The sequence below is a fragment of the Poecilia reticulata genome, linkage group LG14 (assembly GCF_000633615.1).
Source record: "Poecilia reticulata strain Guanapo linkage group LG14, Guppy_female_1.0+MT, whole genome shotgun sequence".
In the NCBI taxonomy this organism is placed as follows: domain Eukaryota; kingdom Metazoa; phylum Chordata; class Actinopteri; order Cyprinodontiformes; family Poeciliidae; genus Poecilia; species Poecilia reticulata.
In genome coordinates this window covers 8,450,565-8,469,839 of record NC_024344.1, presented here as the reverse complement: position 1 = coordinate 8,469,839, position 19,275 = coordinate 8,450,565, and the positions used below count along the sequence as shown (strand labels likewise).

At 38.0% G+C, this 19,275-nt stretch overlaps 3 protein-coding genes across 6 annotated transcripts in view; 2 read left to right on the top strand and 1 right to left on the bottom strand.

Moving 5' to 3' along the window:
- The first annotated feature begins 973 nt into the window (after positions 1-973).
- Positions 974-10,637, top strand: LOC103475425 (serine/arginine repetitive matrix protein 1). Its single transcript, XM_008427023.2, has 10 exons — positions 974-1,062; positions 3,377-3,445; positions 3,596-4,255; positions 4,598-5,236; positions 7,802-7,914; positions 8,041-8,143; positions 9,043-9,106; positions 9,630-9,701; positions 9,814-9,961; positions 10,102-10,637. Exons 2-9 carry the CDS (start codon positions 3,405-3,407, stop codon positions 9,949-9,951), a joined length of 1,830 nt encoding a protein of 609 aa, XP_008425245.1. The 5' UTR covers positions 974-1,062; positions 3,377-3,404; the 3' UTR covers positions 9,952-9,961; positions 10,102-10,637.
- A 931-nt stretch (positions 10,638-11,568) lies between these two features.
- Positions 11,569-15,381, top strand: LOC103475427 (SH3 domain-containing kinase-binding protein 1). 4 transcript variants are annotated; one of them, XR_535329.2, is made up of 7 exons: positions 11,573-12,003; positions 12,110-12,397; positions 12,493-12,916; positions 13,999-14,109; positions 14,201-14,409; positions 14,617-14,680; positions 14,777-15,331. XR_535329.2 is itself a non-coding variant. In XM_008427025.2 (7 exons), the coding sequence occupies exons 2-7, from the start codon at positions 12,364-12,366 to the stop codon at positions 14,813-14,815; spliced, it is 552 nt and encodes a 183-aa protein (XP_008425247.1). In that variant the 5' UTR covers positions 11,579-12,003; positions 12,110-12,363; the 3' UTR covers positions 14,816-15,331. The 4 variants fall into 4 exon arrangements, 2 of the variants coding, with proteins under 2 accessions (XP_008425247.1, XP_008425248.1); XM_008427025.2 differs by having other exon boundaries at positions 11,579-12,003; positions 12,493-12,587; XR_535330.2 differs by having other exon boundaries at positions 11,569-12,003; positions 12,110-12,254; positions 12,493-14,109.
- Positions 15,382-15,435: 54 nt separating this feature from the next.
- Positions 15,436-19,275, bottom strand: part of lipia (lipase, member Ia) — a 6,943-nt gene continuing 3,103 nt past the window's right edge. The window contains exons 3-11 of the mRNA XM_008427024.1: positions 18,750-19,129; positions 18,541-18,649; positions 18,075-18,176; positions 17,877-17,966; positions 17,623-17,790; positions 17,416-17,505; positions 16,066-16,174; positions 15,794-15,967; positions 15,436-15,676 (exon numbers count right to left, since the gene is read on the bottom strand). Of these exons, the coding sequence (XP_008425246.1) occupies positions 15,604-15,676; positions 15,794-15,967; positions 16,066-16,174; positions 17,416-17,505; positions 17,623-17,790; positions 17,877-17,966; positions 18,075-18,176; positions 18,541-18,649; positions 18,750-19,129 (1,295 nt within the window). The 3' untranslated portion in view covers positions 15,436-15,603. The remainder of the gene's footprint in view (positions 15,677-15,793; positions 15,968-16,065; positions 16,175-17,415; positions 17,506-17,622; positions 17,791-17,876; positions 17,967-18,074; positions 18,177-18,540; positions 18,650-18,749; positions 19,130-19,275) is intronic.

Sequence of the window (19,275 nt, the reverse complement as noted above, 5' to 3'; positions counted from 1 at the left end):
TCATAGTGCAAATATAACTCACTCATCTTTCTGATTATGTTACACAAATTCAATCATTTAATCATATTGGACTATATAGCAAATACTAAGTTATTTAAATAAAAGGGCAAAATACAATGAAAAAACCCTCTTACCTTAGTTCAGTAAAACTGTTAGTTTCTGTTGTCAACCCTTAACTATGAACTATTTTGGATGTTAGAGTGGTTATTTGCTGATAACAATTTACTTCCTGTATGAAGAATTTGTTGGTTATGACTGAAGAATGATGTGGAAATTGCAGAGACAAAACAGAGACACTCTTAGACAGCATGTCTAAGAGTGTCTCTGTTTTTGAAATACACAAGGGTAGCAGAATAATTCCACAAAAATCACTGCAAAAATGCAAAATTACGTAAGTAAAGAAAATAAACAAAACTTTTGGTCTATGGATGTTAAGATTTGTTGCATTTTTGAAGTAACCCTTGAACTTGCCTTTTTTAATGTTACAGACACAAGCCTCAGTGTATTTTATTGGGGAGTAAGTGATTTGTTAGAAAGTATTGCATAGTCAAGTGGGAGACAGAAAAAAAGGATTATTTTAAAGTTAATTACAAATAAAGCAGTGCTTTTTGAGTTAAAGATTAGGATGTTGTTTTAAAGCCAAACCCCTCTTCACCATAATTTTACCCTTGCCTTCTTGCCTTTCATGACTTTGTTGGTCTTCTATTATTTGTCATTTCCATTCTACTCCACAAAAGTGCATTGCATTGTTAGTTAATTATTTGGAATCCCAATAAAATTTATAAAAATGTGTTGCTGTAATATACATATGAATAGTCTATCTTCTATTTTTACTAAAACCTAATGAGTTTCTTATTGACATTTTGGTGTTTGTCTTTTAGAGAGAATAATACAAAAGAAAAGTATTTTAATCGATTTTGCTGCAGTGGCATTAACACGCAGTTTTTCCTCCCAGACTTCAGGGGGCGCTGTCTATGTGTGTCGCAATACGTTGGAATGAGGCGAGCTAAAGCCTATCAGTGTCGCACGTAGCTTTTCATCTTAGATATCGGTTGGCAGTTGGTAAGTTGCACACCTTATACTCGCAATAAATTCATTTATTGTCAGAGAAACAAAAGGACGTTTCTGTTTTAGGTCTAACATTGTGTGAAAATATTTAAATAACACACATGAAAGTTGTGAATACCGTTTCGTCGAGGGTTATGATAGCTAGCTTCCATTAGCTAAATTAACGGCTAGTCGTTGTTAGCTTTCTATTAGCTCGATGTGTAAACAGTTATTGTTGAGGATAACGTAACATTTCAGCTTTATACTAGCCGCACGCAAGCTGGGTTTGATTTTCATCTTTACCAGCGTAAATTCCGTCACCGAGTCATGGGATATATTTTAACAGCTGTCCAGAGTCGAAAGCTAAAAATGGAAACGAAGACTGCCCTACCCCCGTCACCATGAGAGCCGAAACATAATAAGCCGCCACCATATTGAGCACATTGGTTCCTTCGTAGTATTTTACCTTGGTGATGATAAATTTAGCTTAAATTAATTACAGCCAGTGACATTTTAAATGCACATAAAACGAGGACTCATCGCTACTTATGATGGCGGATGTGACTAATATATAGGACGTTCCAGTACAGATTTGAGTGAAAGTACAGCTGACCGAGTATGCAGTTCCTTGCGTTGGACATGTGAAATAACTGGGAGTTGAAATGTTTCCTAAAATGCTTTAGTCCGCATTTTGCAACATGTTTTTGACTAACATGTTGTTGACTAACGTTAAAAGTAGTCCAGTAAAGTACACGTCTGTATTTTGAAAACATGGGTATGACTGCATCCTGAATGGTTAGGCGTCTTTTTATGCTTTTTGTAAGTACTCTTATTCTTTTTTTTATTTGTTATTTTTATTATTCTTTTTTGTGATTTGAACTTTGAGTCTGCAATAAAATCTATTGTTTCTGCTAAATTAAGGCATGGTAAAAATTTACTTTTAAATTTTATTTGGTATTTAAATGTAAACAATTTACTTAAAATATTGCATCTAGAAAGAATTATTTTCTTTTAAATGATACAAAATTAAATTATGCAGATAAAAAAACATTTAAAAAGTTTGTTTTCAAGTTGAAAAGTATGGGATATTTTATAAGTCCTGGTTTTAAATTGAAACTATAATGTTCAAAATATCTTTTTTTCTTTCTAAAGAAATAATCAATTGGAAAAAATGGTCAGTTTTATAATTTGCATTTTCAGTTGTTAAATGTCAGTTTATTTACTTGTGAAATGATTTTTAGAAATCAAACATGTTTTTGTCTAAAAATTTTACAGACAAGCCCCAGTTATGTTGCTGACGAGTATTTAAAAAAATAAACAAATTATGTCTCTGGTATGTTTATGCTATCAAAAAGGATTCTATAACTTGCCACTTTTTAAAGCAGATTCAATGTTTTTGAGGGGAAGATGCACTCAGTAGCATAATCCCCAGTCTAGTCATTGAGACAAATCAGACTGGGTGTTGTAGTAGTACAACTGATGAGAGATGAGACAAGAACTTTGAACAAAGGTTGTTACAATAGGTTTGAAAATGAATGATTTGCCTAGCTAGTATTAGTTCCCTGTTTATGGTCTTACATTTTTTTAGTGGTTGTCTTTAACAATGTTTAGCCATAAAACTTATCTCATTGTTTATCTAAGATTTAGGGTGAATATTCTGATCTGCTTGCTGCCAAGGCAATGAGAACCATTGTTCAGCTTCAGTTTATTGGGAGTCTGGCAGCTGAGTTAAAATTGTCTGAATATTCTTTTTAGGACTTGACTTTTCCTGTAATGAAAGACACAACCCATCTGATTACCAGCAGAAGAAACCATGAATTAAATTATCCAAATTTTCAATGAACATTATTGTTACGTTAGCTAACATTATCCATTCTCCATCAGTTAAGTAAATTATTACGTTAATTGACTCGGGTTATTTTTTTTGGTTCATTTTTAAATGTTAATACAAACATTAACATAAAAAAATAGAATAAATGTCTTTATATACCAATTAATATAAAGATATTAATTAATGTCAAAAGTGTTAAATTAAATTCACTGGAAGTTGCAGATACCCAGCAGTAATGGTATTCAGTTTGTACTCTTGATTAATTTTTTCTGAATATTTAACCTTTGGCAGACTACTCATTTCAAAAACACTGACAATAATAAAAAAAAAACGAATTGACTGGTACTTTTTTTTTTTAAAGGAAATGTTACAACTACTGTCATTGATTGATCATTCAAACTAAAATCTAAGACTTTCTTTGTGATAGAAGAGCCTCATTCAGTAAAGGTCTGCAATAGTCTAGTAGTATAATTTCATAATTTTTTTATTCACCATCAGTCCATAGGTTATACGCTCTCTTCCAAAGATGGTGCGAACACATTATGGACCACCACGCTTGAAGCCCAGGTAACCTCTTTGAAATGATGTTGTTTTGTTTGTTTTCCTTTTGGGTATTTTGTTATATATTCGTTACTGATTAACTGATTAATATTCTTAAATCAAAAGGATTTGAAGTATTTGTTGCAAACCACCTTTTTATTTCTTGTTCACTATCAGACCCTATGAAGATTCTCATCGACACAATGAAGGAAGCTACAACCCAAACTCCAAGAGTCGACGAGACGACCAGGGATATCCTAACAAGTCCCCTCCTAGCTGGCGAGAATCCAGGGGCAGAGGACGAGGCAGACCAGCACCAGTGGGCAGAAGGGTTCCTGAAATGGGACCTCAACGGGAGCCACGATTTAGTCACTGGAGGTCTCACAGTCAGGATTCCTTCCAATCCCACCCTCATAAAATGGACCAACATCATAGCCATCGCAGGCAGTCTCCATTGCGGCTGAACCGTACCCCTCAGCATCGCTCATCCCCTCACAGCCCTGGACACATACACCAGAGTCAAAGGGGTCCACCTTTTCACGGCCACCCTTCAGGTCACAGGTCACCTTCCCCAAGACATTTTCGTAGCCACCCAGCTGACAGGAGACCAGGATCTGCGCCTCCCTACCGAGGATCTTTCAGGGGATCCAGAAGACAGTCAGTTTTTTCTCCTCGAGATCCTCATCCAAGAGAAAGAGCCTATGAACAGTCAGGTCATGGCATGAAGCGCTGGAATGAACCTGGATCGTTCTCTCATCTGCACAATGGAGAGCATCGGCCCTCTGGGCCACAGAGGAGCCCCAGAGAGGTGCCAGGGAGAGGCTCATGTACAGAGAGGTACAAGCACGAAGCACTACCCCAAGCTGGGTAAATTATGTCAGGAGGAGGCTTGAGGTTGGCCACTTCTCCAAGTCACAGAAGTTGTAATGATGAGCTCTGCCCTGCTCCCGATTATATTAATTACATGGGATTAAATTGGGTCTGATGTAAATGGGATTAAGAGGAGCATTGCTTCTGTAATTGGTCTCTGAAAGTGTACCTCCCCTCTACCTGTTTCATTCTGTCATGGCTTCAGAGAGGCCTACCTTTAAAGATAAAAGTTAAACCTTCCGCGTCCCACTTAAAATGGCAATGGATCTGTCATTATAATGATTTTTCTATTGTTTGATGGATGTGCAGGTGGTCAACTCAACAAGATTCCAGGAGGCAACGCGGTCCCGTGGAGAGGCAAGGCAGCAGATCCCACAGTCGAGAGAGGGCACAAGATGCCCCTCACCCGCCCGCCTACAGAGCCCCCCCATGGAAAAGCGGCCCTCCACCACCATCATCACACTACAGGAACCTTCCTGAGAGGAATGTTTCAGGACCCCGCAAGAGGAGAATATCAAACATCAGCATGCCCTCTTCAGGCCCTGAACCGTATTATGGCAACCCGAAGTACCCTAGGAGAGAGAGACCCCAGCTGATGAGTATTCCCAGGCCATTTGGTGGCCCACCGTTCTCCTTTAGGGGTAGAAGTTACCTAACCAGGGGATGGGGGTTCCGAGCAGCATCTCTCATGAGGCTGAGAATTCCTCCAACTATAAGACCAAGGCCACGGTTGGGCGATATTGCTGCACGGGGCCATGTCAGCTCTGTTCTTGCCATCAGGAAGAGACGTTTCCAGATGAAGCCTGATCCCTTAAAAAACGAGGAACCGAGAAGGCTGAAACCACAACAGTCTCCACAAGAAGAGGATGACAAAGCCAGCAAATCTTCAGGAGACTCTGACACAGGAAAAGAACAGGTGGAATCACGCCGGTCGTTGAGCAAACACAGGTATGGTATTCTCCTTGTAGCACTGTTCGCAGGGGCTTGATGATGATGATGATTAAGAGGTCAAGAAAGAATGTGTGAAAAGGGTGCCAGCAGTGGAAAGTGGAGATGTCATGAGCTAAATTTGCAACAGCCAAAGCCACCATTATTCTGAAATGACACCCTAAACTGCGTGCTACATACGTCTCAAAATACCTACCTCTGAAGTTGGATGAAGAGAAGGTTTATTCTCCAAATACAAACCACATTGTTAAAGCTGGCTTGTCAGTCCTAACAAATGTAAAGTAACCCTATGAAGAGGAGAAATTGGGAATCCTCTCTGAGCCTAAAGCCTGAAAAAGCCTCTCTGCATGCTGTGGAAAATTCTTCTGTCTCACTAAAGGGCCCAAACTTGCATAACTCCATTTGTGCTTCGCAAGGAGAGGACTCGGGATGATGTAACCACGACCCAAACTATCTTCTACAGCTTTTAAATTACTGGAAGTCAATCAGCCAAAAATGAAGGTTTGAATAAGAGATGCATCAACATTGCTTGCTGTACTCCGCCAGCAAATATTCATGGCTTCTAGACACTAATCTTGCAAGAAACTGGCATGCTGGAAAAACAAATTCCCAAGAGTGAGGATCAATCTGCAATTAATACCATAAGTTGAAATGTGCCCATTGCCAAGAGACAACAAGCCATTTTAAAAGATTACAAAAAAATGTTTGGAAAAATCCCATAATATGCATGCCAGTATAAGAGATTCTCAGCAAGAAAAAAATGCATTCTTAATCATGAACCAATTGTGCATGGAACATGCAACAAATGTTTAAGTGTAAAATAATTACCATGGCAAAGCAAAACTTCTTAAAAAAATTGTTGACTTCATGTATTGTCCTCTTGAAGAAACAAAATGTCTATTTAAAGAAGTGGAAAAACGAGTAAAGGGAAGAATCACCCAAGAAGGATCAGTAACCCAGCCCCCTGTTTATAAAGCTTTACATCAGCTGATGTGTGAAAGCTTGATGTTTAACCATCAGTACCATTCAGAATTCATACATTGAAGAGGAATCACAAAACCTACCATTTGGACTTCAGATGTTTAAGATGGAGGGCTCTGCTTCTTCTGAGTTACAAGAATTTCACCAGGATTTTCTCTTGCTCCATATTTTCAGATGTTCTCCAAATATTAACCACTTTGGAGCTGGATTTTTCTGCTCAACTCAGATGTTTCGAGATGCATTATTTCAACTACCCAGAGATGACCACAAAAAATACTCAAAGGAGAACTTGCGTGGCAAATGGACTGTGGATAATAGACTGGACAAGTATGAGAAAACCCAAAAGAAAACTTGCAAGTCTGATGTATTTTAATTTAAGACATGGAGATACATACATGGGGACCACTTAAGCGTACCACCATGTTGTATTGTTTTTTGTTTTTTTTTACAGAGATTTCGTATTGGTCGTCTTTTTCCATTATTCTGTACTCCACATCTTATGTGATCTAGATCTGTTCAAACAGAATGTATCTTCAAGCCATATGGAAATCAATCCATTTACATGCCGTCTAATCCAACCAAGATATAACCATCTCTCCCTATACCAGCCTGCAGCACTAAAGCCCAAGTTACTCATATACCGTACATGACTATTCAACATAAATGAGCTTTCCAGAAGAAGAGGACGAAGAACTCTAACGAGAGTATGAACAAATGGCTTATTCCGAAGAGGAATACATTTAACGAGTGGCTCATTTTTGTGTCTTGCAAAGTCCTCAGTGAACTGTCTTGACATTCTGACTCGGAAGAAGAAGTAATCAAGCTTTCCCATCTCCCTCAGATTGCAGAAGTCTTCAAGACAAATTAATTTAGACAAGAAACATCTTTTAAGAGCCCCTGGAATGATAATCATTACTGGAGAAAACAAAGAAACGTCAAGGATTGGCTGATAAATTCATCTGAAGTTCAGTGTCCAAACACCCATGCTGTGATTGTAAAAAGGAAGATAGAAGACTTGATATGATGCAGTCCAGTACCTTAACATCCCGCCTGGATTTGACCGCTCTAACAAATGATGAATAAATGGAGACAACTCAGATTGGTTCAGGTTACAAAAATAGGAGTAAAGAAGCATGGACATTCCTGGGTTTTTGTAAGTACCTAAGTAATGTGTGGCTTTATGACGGGGGTATTCAATTCTGGTCTGGAGCTGGGGTCCTGCAGCTTTTAGACATGTCCCTTGCCCAACAGACTTGAATCAAATGGCTGAAATACCTCCTCAGTGCAGTCAAGTTCTCCAGAGTCCTGCTGATTACCCGATTATTGGAATCTGGTGTGTTAAAGCAAAGACACATCTAAAAGTTGCTAGACACCGGACCTCAAGGACTCGGGTTGAATACCCCTGCTCTATAATAATATCTGCCTTCAAAACAGTTCTATGCTTTTCTAATTAATTGTGCATTACCTCTAAAATCCGGTCAGGGTAGTATATATTTTTTTTCCACTTGATTTTTTTAAAGGCCAATAATGTTGTTGCTTGTATCAATCGGCAAAGCTAAAAGTCGACTGTTGGTCCCTCCCCAGATCTTCTCCAATAGAGAAACGTGATCTTGTTGTTTTGTCCCACTGGCCTCCGGGACCAAGCTCGTCCAAAGACGGCTCGCCTCCAAAAGGTCAGAGCCCAAAGTCGAGAACAGGTATGTGGTTTCCATCTGTGGTCCTGAGTATTATAAAAACCAAATTTCAGGGTTAACATGATTTACTCAACTTTGATTTTTACACTTGAAATTTTGAGGTATTAACACTTTTTCTTTAAACTCTAGACCGCAGTTCAGATGGGGAAAGCACATCGCATAGGCGCCTCTCAGCCGATTCCAGATCTCCTGAAGACAGAAAACATGGATATGTGGATAAAAGAGTGTTTAGGTACCATAAATATCACAGTACACACAAACTTAATTGTCTGAAATTCGGATTTGAAGTGACAGTAGCACAAATACTTTGCCTTTTTTGTGAATTAAAATCTCAACAGCGTGTAACAAGTTTATCAAAAGTTCACTAATCGTCTAATTAATAAATCATCTACCTGTTTGTAATTTCATCCCAGTATAAATCCAGCTATTTGTTAAAGAAAATGAGAGAACAATGAGTATTATGAAGTCCAAGGAACACAGCAGGTTAGAAAGTGCTGGGCAGAAAGTGGCCCAGCAGCAAACTGGACTTTTCACCTACTCTTATCGTCTGGAAAATGTAAACTTTTGTCAAAGAAGCAGCTAAAACTCTACAGAGATCCAGAGTTTAGATGGGAAAAATTTGTCGACTCACCCACATGAATTGTTTTGTTATTTTGACCTTTACGAAAGAAGCACAACAAGAATACCATCACCCTAAGAAAACTAACACTTTTTGTTTGCTGTGACCGTATTGGAGACGAGACGAACATGGAAGAAGGTATTCTGGTCAAGGTCAAACTCTTTAACCTATGTGGAAAACTGCCTTGTGCTTGAAAACAAACTTTGTCTGTCCGAACTTCAGCTATTTTACTAAGAAGCGTGGACAGAAAGTTCAGTCTAGATGTAGAAAGCTGGTAAAGGCAGATCTGAAGAACTTGCAGCAGTAATTGCACTAAGTGGAGCTCTAAATACATCTTCACCACATACATCTCAGGTCCATTTGTTAATATGAAGCCATGTATTTTTTTCCCCTTCTCTAATGTGCTCCACTTTGTGTTGATATGCTTACAAATAATGCAACCGTAATTATTTTTATGTCATTCTAGCTAGAAATGATGCATTTCAACATCTGATCATTATTTATTTTTCCAGACCCGATAATGTGATGCATGACAGACCTGAAAGACTGTCTTTCAGGAGACCAGGACCAATACAAGTAAGCAAATAATGGCTGAAACTGACAATTTTTATATATTTTAGCTTGACTGGGTAAGGTTTTTTTTTTTTTTAAGTCCTTTGGGGTTAAAAATGGCAAGGGTAGCAAACAAACACCAAAAAAAAAAAATCAGACGGGATCCAAAGTTGCAGAGCACATCATTTTTGAATTTATTATTAATTTTAAAACATGATTTTTCTTACATTGTGAAAGCCAAAGGATTCCCCCTCCTCAACCAACAGAGTGTTAAGGGTGTGCTTCCATGGCAACATATGGTCAGGTGACCTGAAAGAGATGATGAGCAAAACATCTTAAAGTTAATTTAATAAACTAATCATCAAGGTTTAAACATTTCCTCAACACAAATGAAAAGAAATACATTTATAAATGTTATTTTGTTCATATAAAGCACAAGAAATACATCAACTGTTGGTGAGGTGGTGAATGCCTCACAATAGTAAGTGTTGAATTTAGCCATGTAAGGAATTGTGTAAATGTATATGCTTACCTTCTGCTATTACAGCGGCCGAGGATCCCTGGGGGTTCAAGGAATACGGGCCCAGACATGTCGGAAAATATCAGAAGACCTCTGATGGTATGTGGAACTCTTGACTGTTTGCAGACTGTTTATTGACTTCCTGTTTAAATATCTAGAAAGGCCATGAATCTCCTCAACTAATAATTGGATTTCTTTATTTCTTTAAAAGGAGACTTTAGTGCCGCGTCCTTTTCCGAATCAGAGGCCAGTGTTCAGAAAAAGCTACAGCATCGTGTCTAAATACCGCAACATGAGGGTGATGCGTCAGCGTGCGCCTTACGGTAGAGGACCCAACCAGCAGCGCTAGAGGCAAACTGGTGAGTTATGCAAATTTCAATACACTTTGGTATCAAAATGTTTTTATATTTTGTTTAGATAAGAAATACCTAGCAAGTAAATTCCTAATAATTGTATTCAGTTGAACTGTATTCTGCTTTTTTTTAAAATATATATATAGGCACCAAATGGTGATTGTGGAGCTTAGAGTAACACTGAAACCTCCAGCACAGAACTGCTCTGTCAAGGTGGACTGCACAAACCTGTCCAGCTTCACCTCACACCTGATCAGCTTGTATGTTGTGAAATTGTTCCTTCTAAGATGTTGTCCCTGGTGTTTCATTCGCTTCATTTAACTACTGCTGTACTCAGTTTTAGAATGTTTCTGTTACCTTTTTAAAAAAAAAAAAAATAAAATATATATATATACATATATATATTATGGTTTGGGAACGTTTGCTTTAAAAGTCCTTGTAAGTCCTGGTTTTACTTCAAATGTGCTAGTTTTTTTTTTTTTGCTTACAAGCAGCAATCAAACATTTACTTTGATATGTGACTTTATAAACTTGTACTGATCATGTCAGATTCACTAAATAAAACTAGAAATGTAACAGTTTTTTTTCACAAATCTGTTCGATATGGACTTGATAGATCAGTATTACTTTGTTTACAAAATAAAATAAAGCTCAAAGTGGGCATTATTCACCCTTTCCTGTCTGAATAGCATGTCTCAAGTTTTTTTTAAAAAAAGTGAAATTTGTGATTTCTATATTAACCATTCAATTCAATTTACTTATAAAGTTTCCATTCACATCAAATATTGTTCAGGACAGCTTCATAAACAGATCCCATTTCTGTACAGTATTTTTCCAGACTAATATTGGACTTATTGGCACTGGCCAATAAGTACATACTGATGTAAAGTCATATCTGTGGCAGGAATCTAACTGCGCCTCGTCCTGATCTCAACATCTCTAACTGAAGGAAGATCTTGGCATGTATCCGGGTGTTGTGTGAGGATTTTGAGAGAACATTAGTAAACAGATGTCATCATACATATCAAGGAACACAGCAGAATAAGACAAAGTGAAGAAATTTCAAAACAATTCGGTTATAAGGCATTTTACCTCATAATGTGCCAATGTTTGTTAATCCATTGCATACAAACCCAAAAAATCAAAATCTTTGTGATGACGATTAAAAAGTTACATGAATTCATAGCTTCACAAGACGCTATCATTTAAGGTTGCTCACATTGGGTGATGCAATTGACCTAACTTTTTTGAGACAGTGAAGTGCAGCCTGCTTCCAAACATTATCAACATCATCAATGCGAGATGCTAATACAGCTGTGGAAACAATTAGGAGTCCGCTGCACTGAACCTTATTGAAAACCTGGTTATTCCACCAAACATTGATTTCTGAACTTTTCCTGAGTTAAAACACTAATATTGTTGTTTCTAAATGAATATGAATGTTTTCTTTGCATTATTTGAGGTCTGAAAGCACCGCGTCTTTTTTGTTATTTTGACCATTTCTCATTTTCTGCAGATAAATGCAACATTTTTGCTTGGGATTTCGGAGGCATGTTAGTTCATAAAATAAAAGAACAATTTTCATTTTACTCAAACACATACCTATAAAAAGTAAAATCGGAGAAACTGATCATTTTAGGTGGTCTCTTAATTTTTTCCAGAGCTGTATATCCAACCGTTCTTGTTAATTCTTTTGAATACGCTTTTTGCATTTCCCCGAAAAATAGAACTTCAGTTTCAGTTCATATTAAACCACATAACAAAATAGCCTCTTAAAATTTTTAGGGGAAAAAATTAGCGTCAGGATCTCTAGACTAAAATCTAATCATCACTGTTGATACTCTCTGGATAAGTCTCTCAGTCTGGGAGCCATTGCCCCCCGCGCCGCCCACCCCTTTTCCCTCCCCATCCCATGATATTTGTTGCCCTGCTCTAAACTTAGCTGTGACAGAACCACTCCTCATCACAACATGCATTGGGAGTACAAAAGATGGGATCAAGTTTCCTCAGATGCTGCTGCATATCAGTCGTGACGCAGTAAAAATAAGGTGAGTGTGTGCTCGGGGTTCTTCGTTGCTCTCGCTGACTGTTTAGCTCAATTAGTTTGAAATTCGTTTCTGCATTAAAGCCAACGTTTGTTACTCATCTGTTCAGCCTTGTGGTATGAGGAACAGCTGCTTCTACAGTCACACCGGCATTTAGATTCTACTACTCTGATGAACTAATGGTCCCAAATGGAGTTGTTGGCACTTTAGTGGACTGGGAAGAATTTCTACATCCAAGAAACATCAAACTTGACGTGAGGCTTCACTGATTTTTGCATGTTTCTTCTCTGCTCACTCGCTCTCGCCTGTCATTTGGAGATGTAGTCCAGCCATGCTTTTTTTCTGCTTGTGCTCAACTGTGATATGATGGGCAGCTATAACTCGGCGCTCATTCCTGGTAAGCCATGCAACTATGGACTGTGAAACTTGAAGTACTTTCTCTCTTTCTCTTCAAGTAGGATTTTGTTATTTGTCCTCTTGTTTCTCTCAAAGACGCAGAAGAGTTTGATTCCATTGTACGGTCGAGTCTGAACGAGCAGAGAGCTCCTGCTGCAGATGAGACGCTACAGTCAGAGCTCCGTTCTCTGGGAAGTATAAAATTAAGACAAGTGTTTGCGTTGTGCTGCAACGCCGCTCTCAAAACTTGGAGCCCTGTTTGAAAAGTGTGTGTGGTGTGTTTGTGTTCCCACTGTCCTTGGGATAAATTTAACTTTCCTGAGCCGCCTCATTCACACACAGACAGGCATTGCAGCTGAAGATATCTGCTTTGGCTCCTTACTTGTGACAAAGGCACTTACTGTCCCCCCAGTAACAGATGAGTTCGGTCACAGAGATTAATAACTTGACCAGAATCGAAATCCTCTTCGGTGACTTTATTGAAGACAAACTGGGCCAATGTCTCTTCAGTTTGGATTAAGTAAATATTAGTTGTCTTAAAGTGGTGCGAAAGGCTTTAAAATAAATCAATCTGAGCACAATGTTAGACATGAAATCCAACCTTTACTTTGAGTACAATTATTAGGTAAGGGAATAATCTCATAAGGAGTGTTTGAAACAAGTTTACTACACTTATTCACACCCCTGCTGGTAATACTGGTATCTAATGTTTTAAGCACATTTCACATGGTTATGTTTGTGATGGTAGGACAGGAGAAGCTTTTTCCTGTTACACCTCCTAAAATAAGGTGGCATTTACTGGTTTTATTACCTTTTTCTTTGCTTCTGCTCTATTATGGTGAGATTTTTTTTTCTTTAAAAATGCTGTCATACTGTTTCTCATCTTCCTGTGTGTCAGTGTGCTGAAAAATGCATGATATGAGGATCTAAATTGATTGTGTCCAAACTTTTTGCACTGCAAGTCCATCATTTCTAAGTTGAAAGTCATCAGCATCCATATATTTTTTTTTTCACAATTAAAAACACAAATTAATTCATTTTGAATTCTTTCCCTTTTTGCTGCTCTGTCATAAATCGATTAATAAAAATGTTATTGGATGTTTGTGGGCCAGCTTGTTATGACATTAAATGAAAGCAAGAAAACATGGCTAATGAAAGTGGTAATTATTATTGAATAAGCTTAAGCATCCTCCTGCATGGTGAAGTGAGTGAACAGCCTGCGTAGAGTCAGATGTGTTTTTGTGTAGTTCAGTCGCAGCTAGGTGGATCCTGCTGCGACATTCTTTTTTTTATCTTTCACATTTTGAAGAGTGGCTGAGAAAAAGTGATTCTCCATTGGATACATATATGTTTCCATCACATCTATGCTACGGGAATTGCTAGCGGTGCCAACAATTGTGATTTAGTTAAAAACATTGCTTTCATAGTGTATGATTCCAGCTGAAAGCAAGTATTCACAGTACAGGTTGGATTTTTTCATGTTCAGACTTCCTGTGGTATCAAATGTCACATTTATTTTAAAGCATTTTACACAGTCAGATGGGCAAATAATCATGGAAGCTGTAGTTTGTAGCAGAAACTCAAACTAGACTTTATTTACAGGTAACATTTATGATTGAGAAGGAAAGAAGAGAAAACCAAAGTGAAACAATGAATTCTTCAGCAAATGAAGAGAGCACTCAGGAAACAAATCAGAATTGTTCCCCCTTTCAAGTGAGTCTTAATGGGAAGCTGATTATTAATTACTGGTGGCACAGACCGGAAAATTAAGTGTAATTTTGATTTGGCGTTTTCTGTCCCGCAGGCTGCAGATAAAAATATGTCAAAGGAGTCTTTCTCCTCGCTGCTGCCGAAGGCTCTCTCTGCTGTGCTAAATCCAGCAGTGCCCCCAACCCTCAACTCAGATCCCCGACCAAGGAGCCCAGAGAAAAATATCAAGCCAAATGTGGAACAGCTGCAGGCCGAGTTAAAAGACCTCAGGGACCAGTTTGAACAGATGAAGAGTCGACACAAGTAGGACTAAACAATTTTTACAGGCATTTTGGCAATTCAGCCTCTTCAATTTACTTTAATTCAAATGTTACCTTAGCAGTTAGCAGTAGGCTTAAGTACTTCATTGTATTTCTTAAATAGTTAGATATCTTTATTGTCAAGTGCTCAGAACAACATACATTTTAACTGTTTGTGAACTTTTTATGTGAAACAAATCTTTTGTTTCAGCGAAGAAATTAAGCTGCTGATGAATGAGCTTGATGAGGAGAAGAGGATTCGCTTAACTTTACAGGTAGAAGTACATCTTAGTCTGTAGTTTCTTTAATGAAACTGAAATTAGGTTTGAAGTAATATCTAATATATGTTGCTGTGTCTTTCTTTGATTAAGATGGAAATCCAGTGGATGAAGAAACACATGTCAAAATGAACAAGAAGGACTGGATCAAGGGCAAGGGTTTCTGTTGTTACTTAGGCTTTATGTATCTTTTTAAAGAAACTGGCCATGAAAATAATCTTTTTCGTGCTTTTTTAAAAGGAAAATGGACAGTTTATTATTTCTTTGCTAATGTAGGCAATGTTGTGATGTGAGGAAGGTGCTTCTTATATTTTTGTTTGTATCAAGAACAAATAAATGCATTCATTCAAACACAGAAAAATATTTTTGCCATCATTAGCTGAAACGGAGAAAGTAGTTAAACCAGAATAGATGGAAAAAAAGCAGGACTGAAATAGTCTTTCTGATGCGCTACCAGCAGCTTATCTGTCAGCCAATGTCAGTCAGTGGCATCTTAATACGAAGTTATAATCCTGGTGAAGCTATCAAAGGAAATGAAGAAACATTTTCTTAATATAAAATATAATTAAAAAAATATATAAATTAAGCTCAGAGGCCAGATATTTTTAGTGAGAAAATAAAAATGTATTTAGTTTTTTTTAAAAGTGAAACATGAATGTACTCCAGGTTTTCTTTATATAAAATATTTATACACACCCTATACAACTATGTACCATTTTTTCCTTTGAAACAAATACAGTTCTCAGAATGTGTCACATTTATTTATTTTTTATTTTTAGAAATTTTGAGTGACCAACTGGTGCCTTTTCATTTGGGATCCTTGTTAGTTTTCCAACCAGTCCTAAAGAACCTGAGGAACCAGAGGACTCTTCCTCATGAAAGTTCTTGATTCAGGTTTCAGCTCGATTTCAGGACGGCTTTTATTCACATGGAATCGGCCTGAATGTGAACTCTTTCTTATTTTCAAGAAGAATGTCGTAGCGACAAAGAGGCCTGCAAGATAAAAAGAAAAGAAAAAGAAGCTGCTGTGAATTTGGAGACAAAAGTAAAACATAATTTATTTTGAACGGACACAGTTAAAACGGTCTAAAATCTGTAAATGTTGCGCACTTCTTTTTGCGATTCAGGGGTGTGAAACGGATTCCCAGGATCCGAAGCTTGCAATTGGAATTACACCCCACTCCGCCGTAGTATTTGACAGAGACTGTTTTCACTGGGTGAATGTTTCTAGCAAACATAGCAAGTATTGCGTTCTCTTTGTCCTTCGTGAACTGGATTGCTTTACTGGTTAAAAAGAGAGAAAGAAACACACATATATATGAAGTTGTGAAGGAATACTTGACTTTTGGCAGCACAGGGAGTATGAAAAAAAGAGGCCTTACTGTTCAATGACTGCCACTGATTCCTTAGTACCGTCACTGATTTTAATATCCATGTATCCCTTCTGTTTCTTCTGATTCCAAATCGTCACATCCACTTTGTAGTTTGTCACTGAAAGAGCAGAATGTATTTATGCAAAATTATTTCAAATACTAAACTGCTTTTTTTTATTGTTGTCATTTTGCTATAGTACTCATATTATGGTTTATTTATTGTGGACAACATCTGTGGAGAGTGGAAACATACAATGTTGCTGTCAGAAAAGCAGTAATCTAGAAAATTTTGTTTAATTTGTTTCTGTTCTGTGTTGTGGAAAATGCAAAAAACTACATTTATTGCAGAAAATTCACACATCCTTTTGTGACTGTTGTTTTGCTGCTTTCAGCAATGTGCAGGAGCATTAAAATGTGTTTCTGCTGTTGACGAAAGTCTTTGTGCTACCACTAGGTGGGGTCGCAAACAAAATCATGCCTATTCAAATCAGATTTTTATAAGAGGGTGCATCTCAGTAAATTAGAATGCATTTGAAAAATCAAATGTTTATTCATTCCTTACAGAGGGATGTATTTAAAATGCTTATTTATTCCCAGTTTGATGGTTGTGGCTTAAAGAAAATCAAAATTTAGTTTCACAAGAATTTGAGTACAAAAGTGGTATAGCATGGTCTTTGTAATCATATGAAACACTGCTGGATTGAGGGTTGCCCAGCAAAAGGTAGGTCACCAAGGGTCATTGCTAAAGAAATTGCTTACAGAATTAAGTACACATGCAGGCTTGACAATGTAGTTTGGAAAAAATCAGACATTTGGTTTGTCAGAGTGTCTTCACCCTCAAATATTAAGAAACAATTACTTGTTGGAGGAGTGGGCTAAGGGAAAAAATGACTGGACTCTTAGTGACCCAGTCACTGTTTTAGTTGAAAGCAAATTTTGCATTTCATTTGTAAAACTATTCCAGAGTCTGGGAGTGAAGCGGAGAAGCACAATATCCAAGTTAGTTCAGGTCCTTTGTGAGGTTCCCACAGTCTGCGAGAATTTGGGGAGCCATAATCTCCTGGTATTGATTAATCAGTGAATCCAGCTCAGCCATTTACCAAGTTACTTTAGAGCATGTCACACTTCCGTCTACCGAGATGCTGATTTGAGAAAATAATTTTTTGATTAACTGTAACCTGGTTATAAAAACAAACTCAAATAAACATAACAAATATACCTCACTCTATTATCCATTTTTGCTAAAAAGCATTTTTCTGTGACATTCTAATGTACTTAGATGCACCCTTTTCACATATATATAAGATAAAGCATCGTTTTCCATCACTAGTTATTCTGCTAAATACTAAAATTACTTACAGCAATATGGAGAGCGTGAGTTTGTCTTGAAGTAGAACTTTGTTTGGTTCGGTTGATTGAGGACGTCCTTCCACTGTGTAACATCGTAGCCTGATTTGAGTACAAACATATGCATCAGTCCAAATGTTAAGCACGATGTACACACACTTTTGTGTACCAGTACAGCAGTAGAACATAGGTAGTAAGTTCATCAATAAAACCACCCACCAAAGATAGGACAACCAGCTTCACCAAAGCGCTCACAGCTCGTGCATTTTCCATCCAGGAAATCTTCATAGGAGGAACAGGGGAATGCTTGACTGGGGCATGAATCATTTATAGTGTCCATGAAAAGGAACACAGCCCTCTGGTGGTCACATTTGAAGTAGCCACCGGCTGTTTAAGGGTTAATGAAGGGAAATATTGTCATAATCACAGGTCACTGTACAGCAGCACATGTTGGCCAGTCCCTCAAACCTTACGTGATAGCAAAGTCTTCGGACAGCCAGGCTGGTCTGTTCCTCCGTTAGGATAGAAATCAATGTGGCCCAATGGTGCCCTGTAGCCCAGAACTGAAAACCAGTAGGACATATAACACACATAAACATCTCTATAAAGATACATTTGAAGAAAAAAAAAACATCACTTAAGATTTTAAAGCAACAATTAAACCGGCTGACAGTCGATGTCTGTGTGCAGCGCGTCGACAAACTGAGCGTCTGTCGGGTCCAGTCGATGTTCTGGAGGTTTGTCAGTGAACGAAGGTCCGGCAGGATCAAGAGCTGCAAAGGTCACATCAGTACAAACCAGACAGAAAATAGTTTAGAGGTATATGTACAGAATATGTACAGCATATTGCACCAAAACAGGCTGTACCATTGTCGTACAGGTTCTTCTTCAGAAACACATGCATACTATGAATCTATCTATCCGTACTTCAGTCTAAAGGCTTGAGATTCTGAAAAACATGCATTAAAGATTACCTACAGAAGGGAATTTACCTATCTCATTCATTTAGTTGTTAAATCTCAGTTGGTGCAACATTTCAGATTGTTTGCAGGTTTTGTTTCCACTTCATCTTGGTTCGTGTTTATCTCACCCTCAATCAAACTGACATAAAATCATGTCCTGACATGTAAAACTTGCCTGTTATTCTTCCGATTGCACTGTTCAGTTTTGCTCCCACAAAACCGGAAATGTGGGCTCCAAGACTGACTCCAATCAAGTGAATTGAACTTAGAGAAGCACCGTGGTCCTGAAACAGAGTTTTTTAAAAAGTTCAACAAAGCTGTCAAGGATGTTGATCTCTCCAGGCACAGCAGATTTGGTTATAGAGGATCAGAGACACTTTGTACCTGCATTATTTTAATGAAAGCTGTGAGGTTGTCTGCCACTTTGTATGTTTTCTCAACCACCTTAAAATAATTAACATTAGTAGCTCCACGGTTCCAGTCCACTACCACAACATTCATGTCTTGCCTGTCCAACAGCCACTTTGTGAAGTTGCTCAACCACACTGGGGGAGATCCCGAGGGCCGATAGCCGTGGATGATGAAGGTGGTGGGGTTGGACATGTTAAACTCGGGATGCTCTTCCAGCTTGGTGTGGGACAGGACGACACCACAGTTGACATCGTGCCTGGTGTAAAGCAGCAGCTTGATTTTGAGACTTGTGCCAATGATGGCATGAGTAATGTCTAGATCTGTGAATTTCCCACATCTTTGGTCTGGGGATCCTAGTAAAAACAAGCAAAGAAAAAAATGAAAGAAGATAAGATTTTATTTCAGGACATTGTGATATGTTTGATTGTATGACGCTTAGTATTTAGCTACTTTGTAGCTGATGCATGACGCTTGGTATTTAGCTACTTTGTAGCTGATG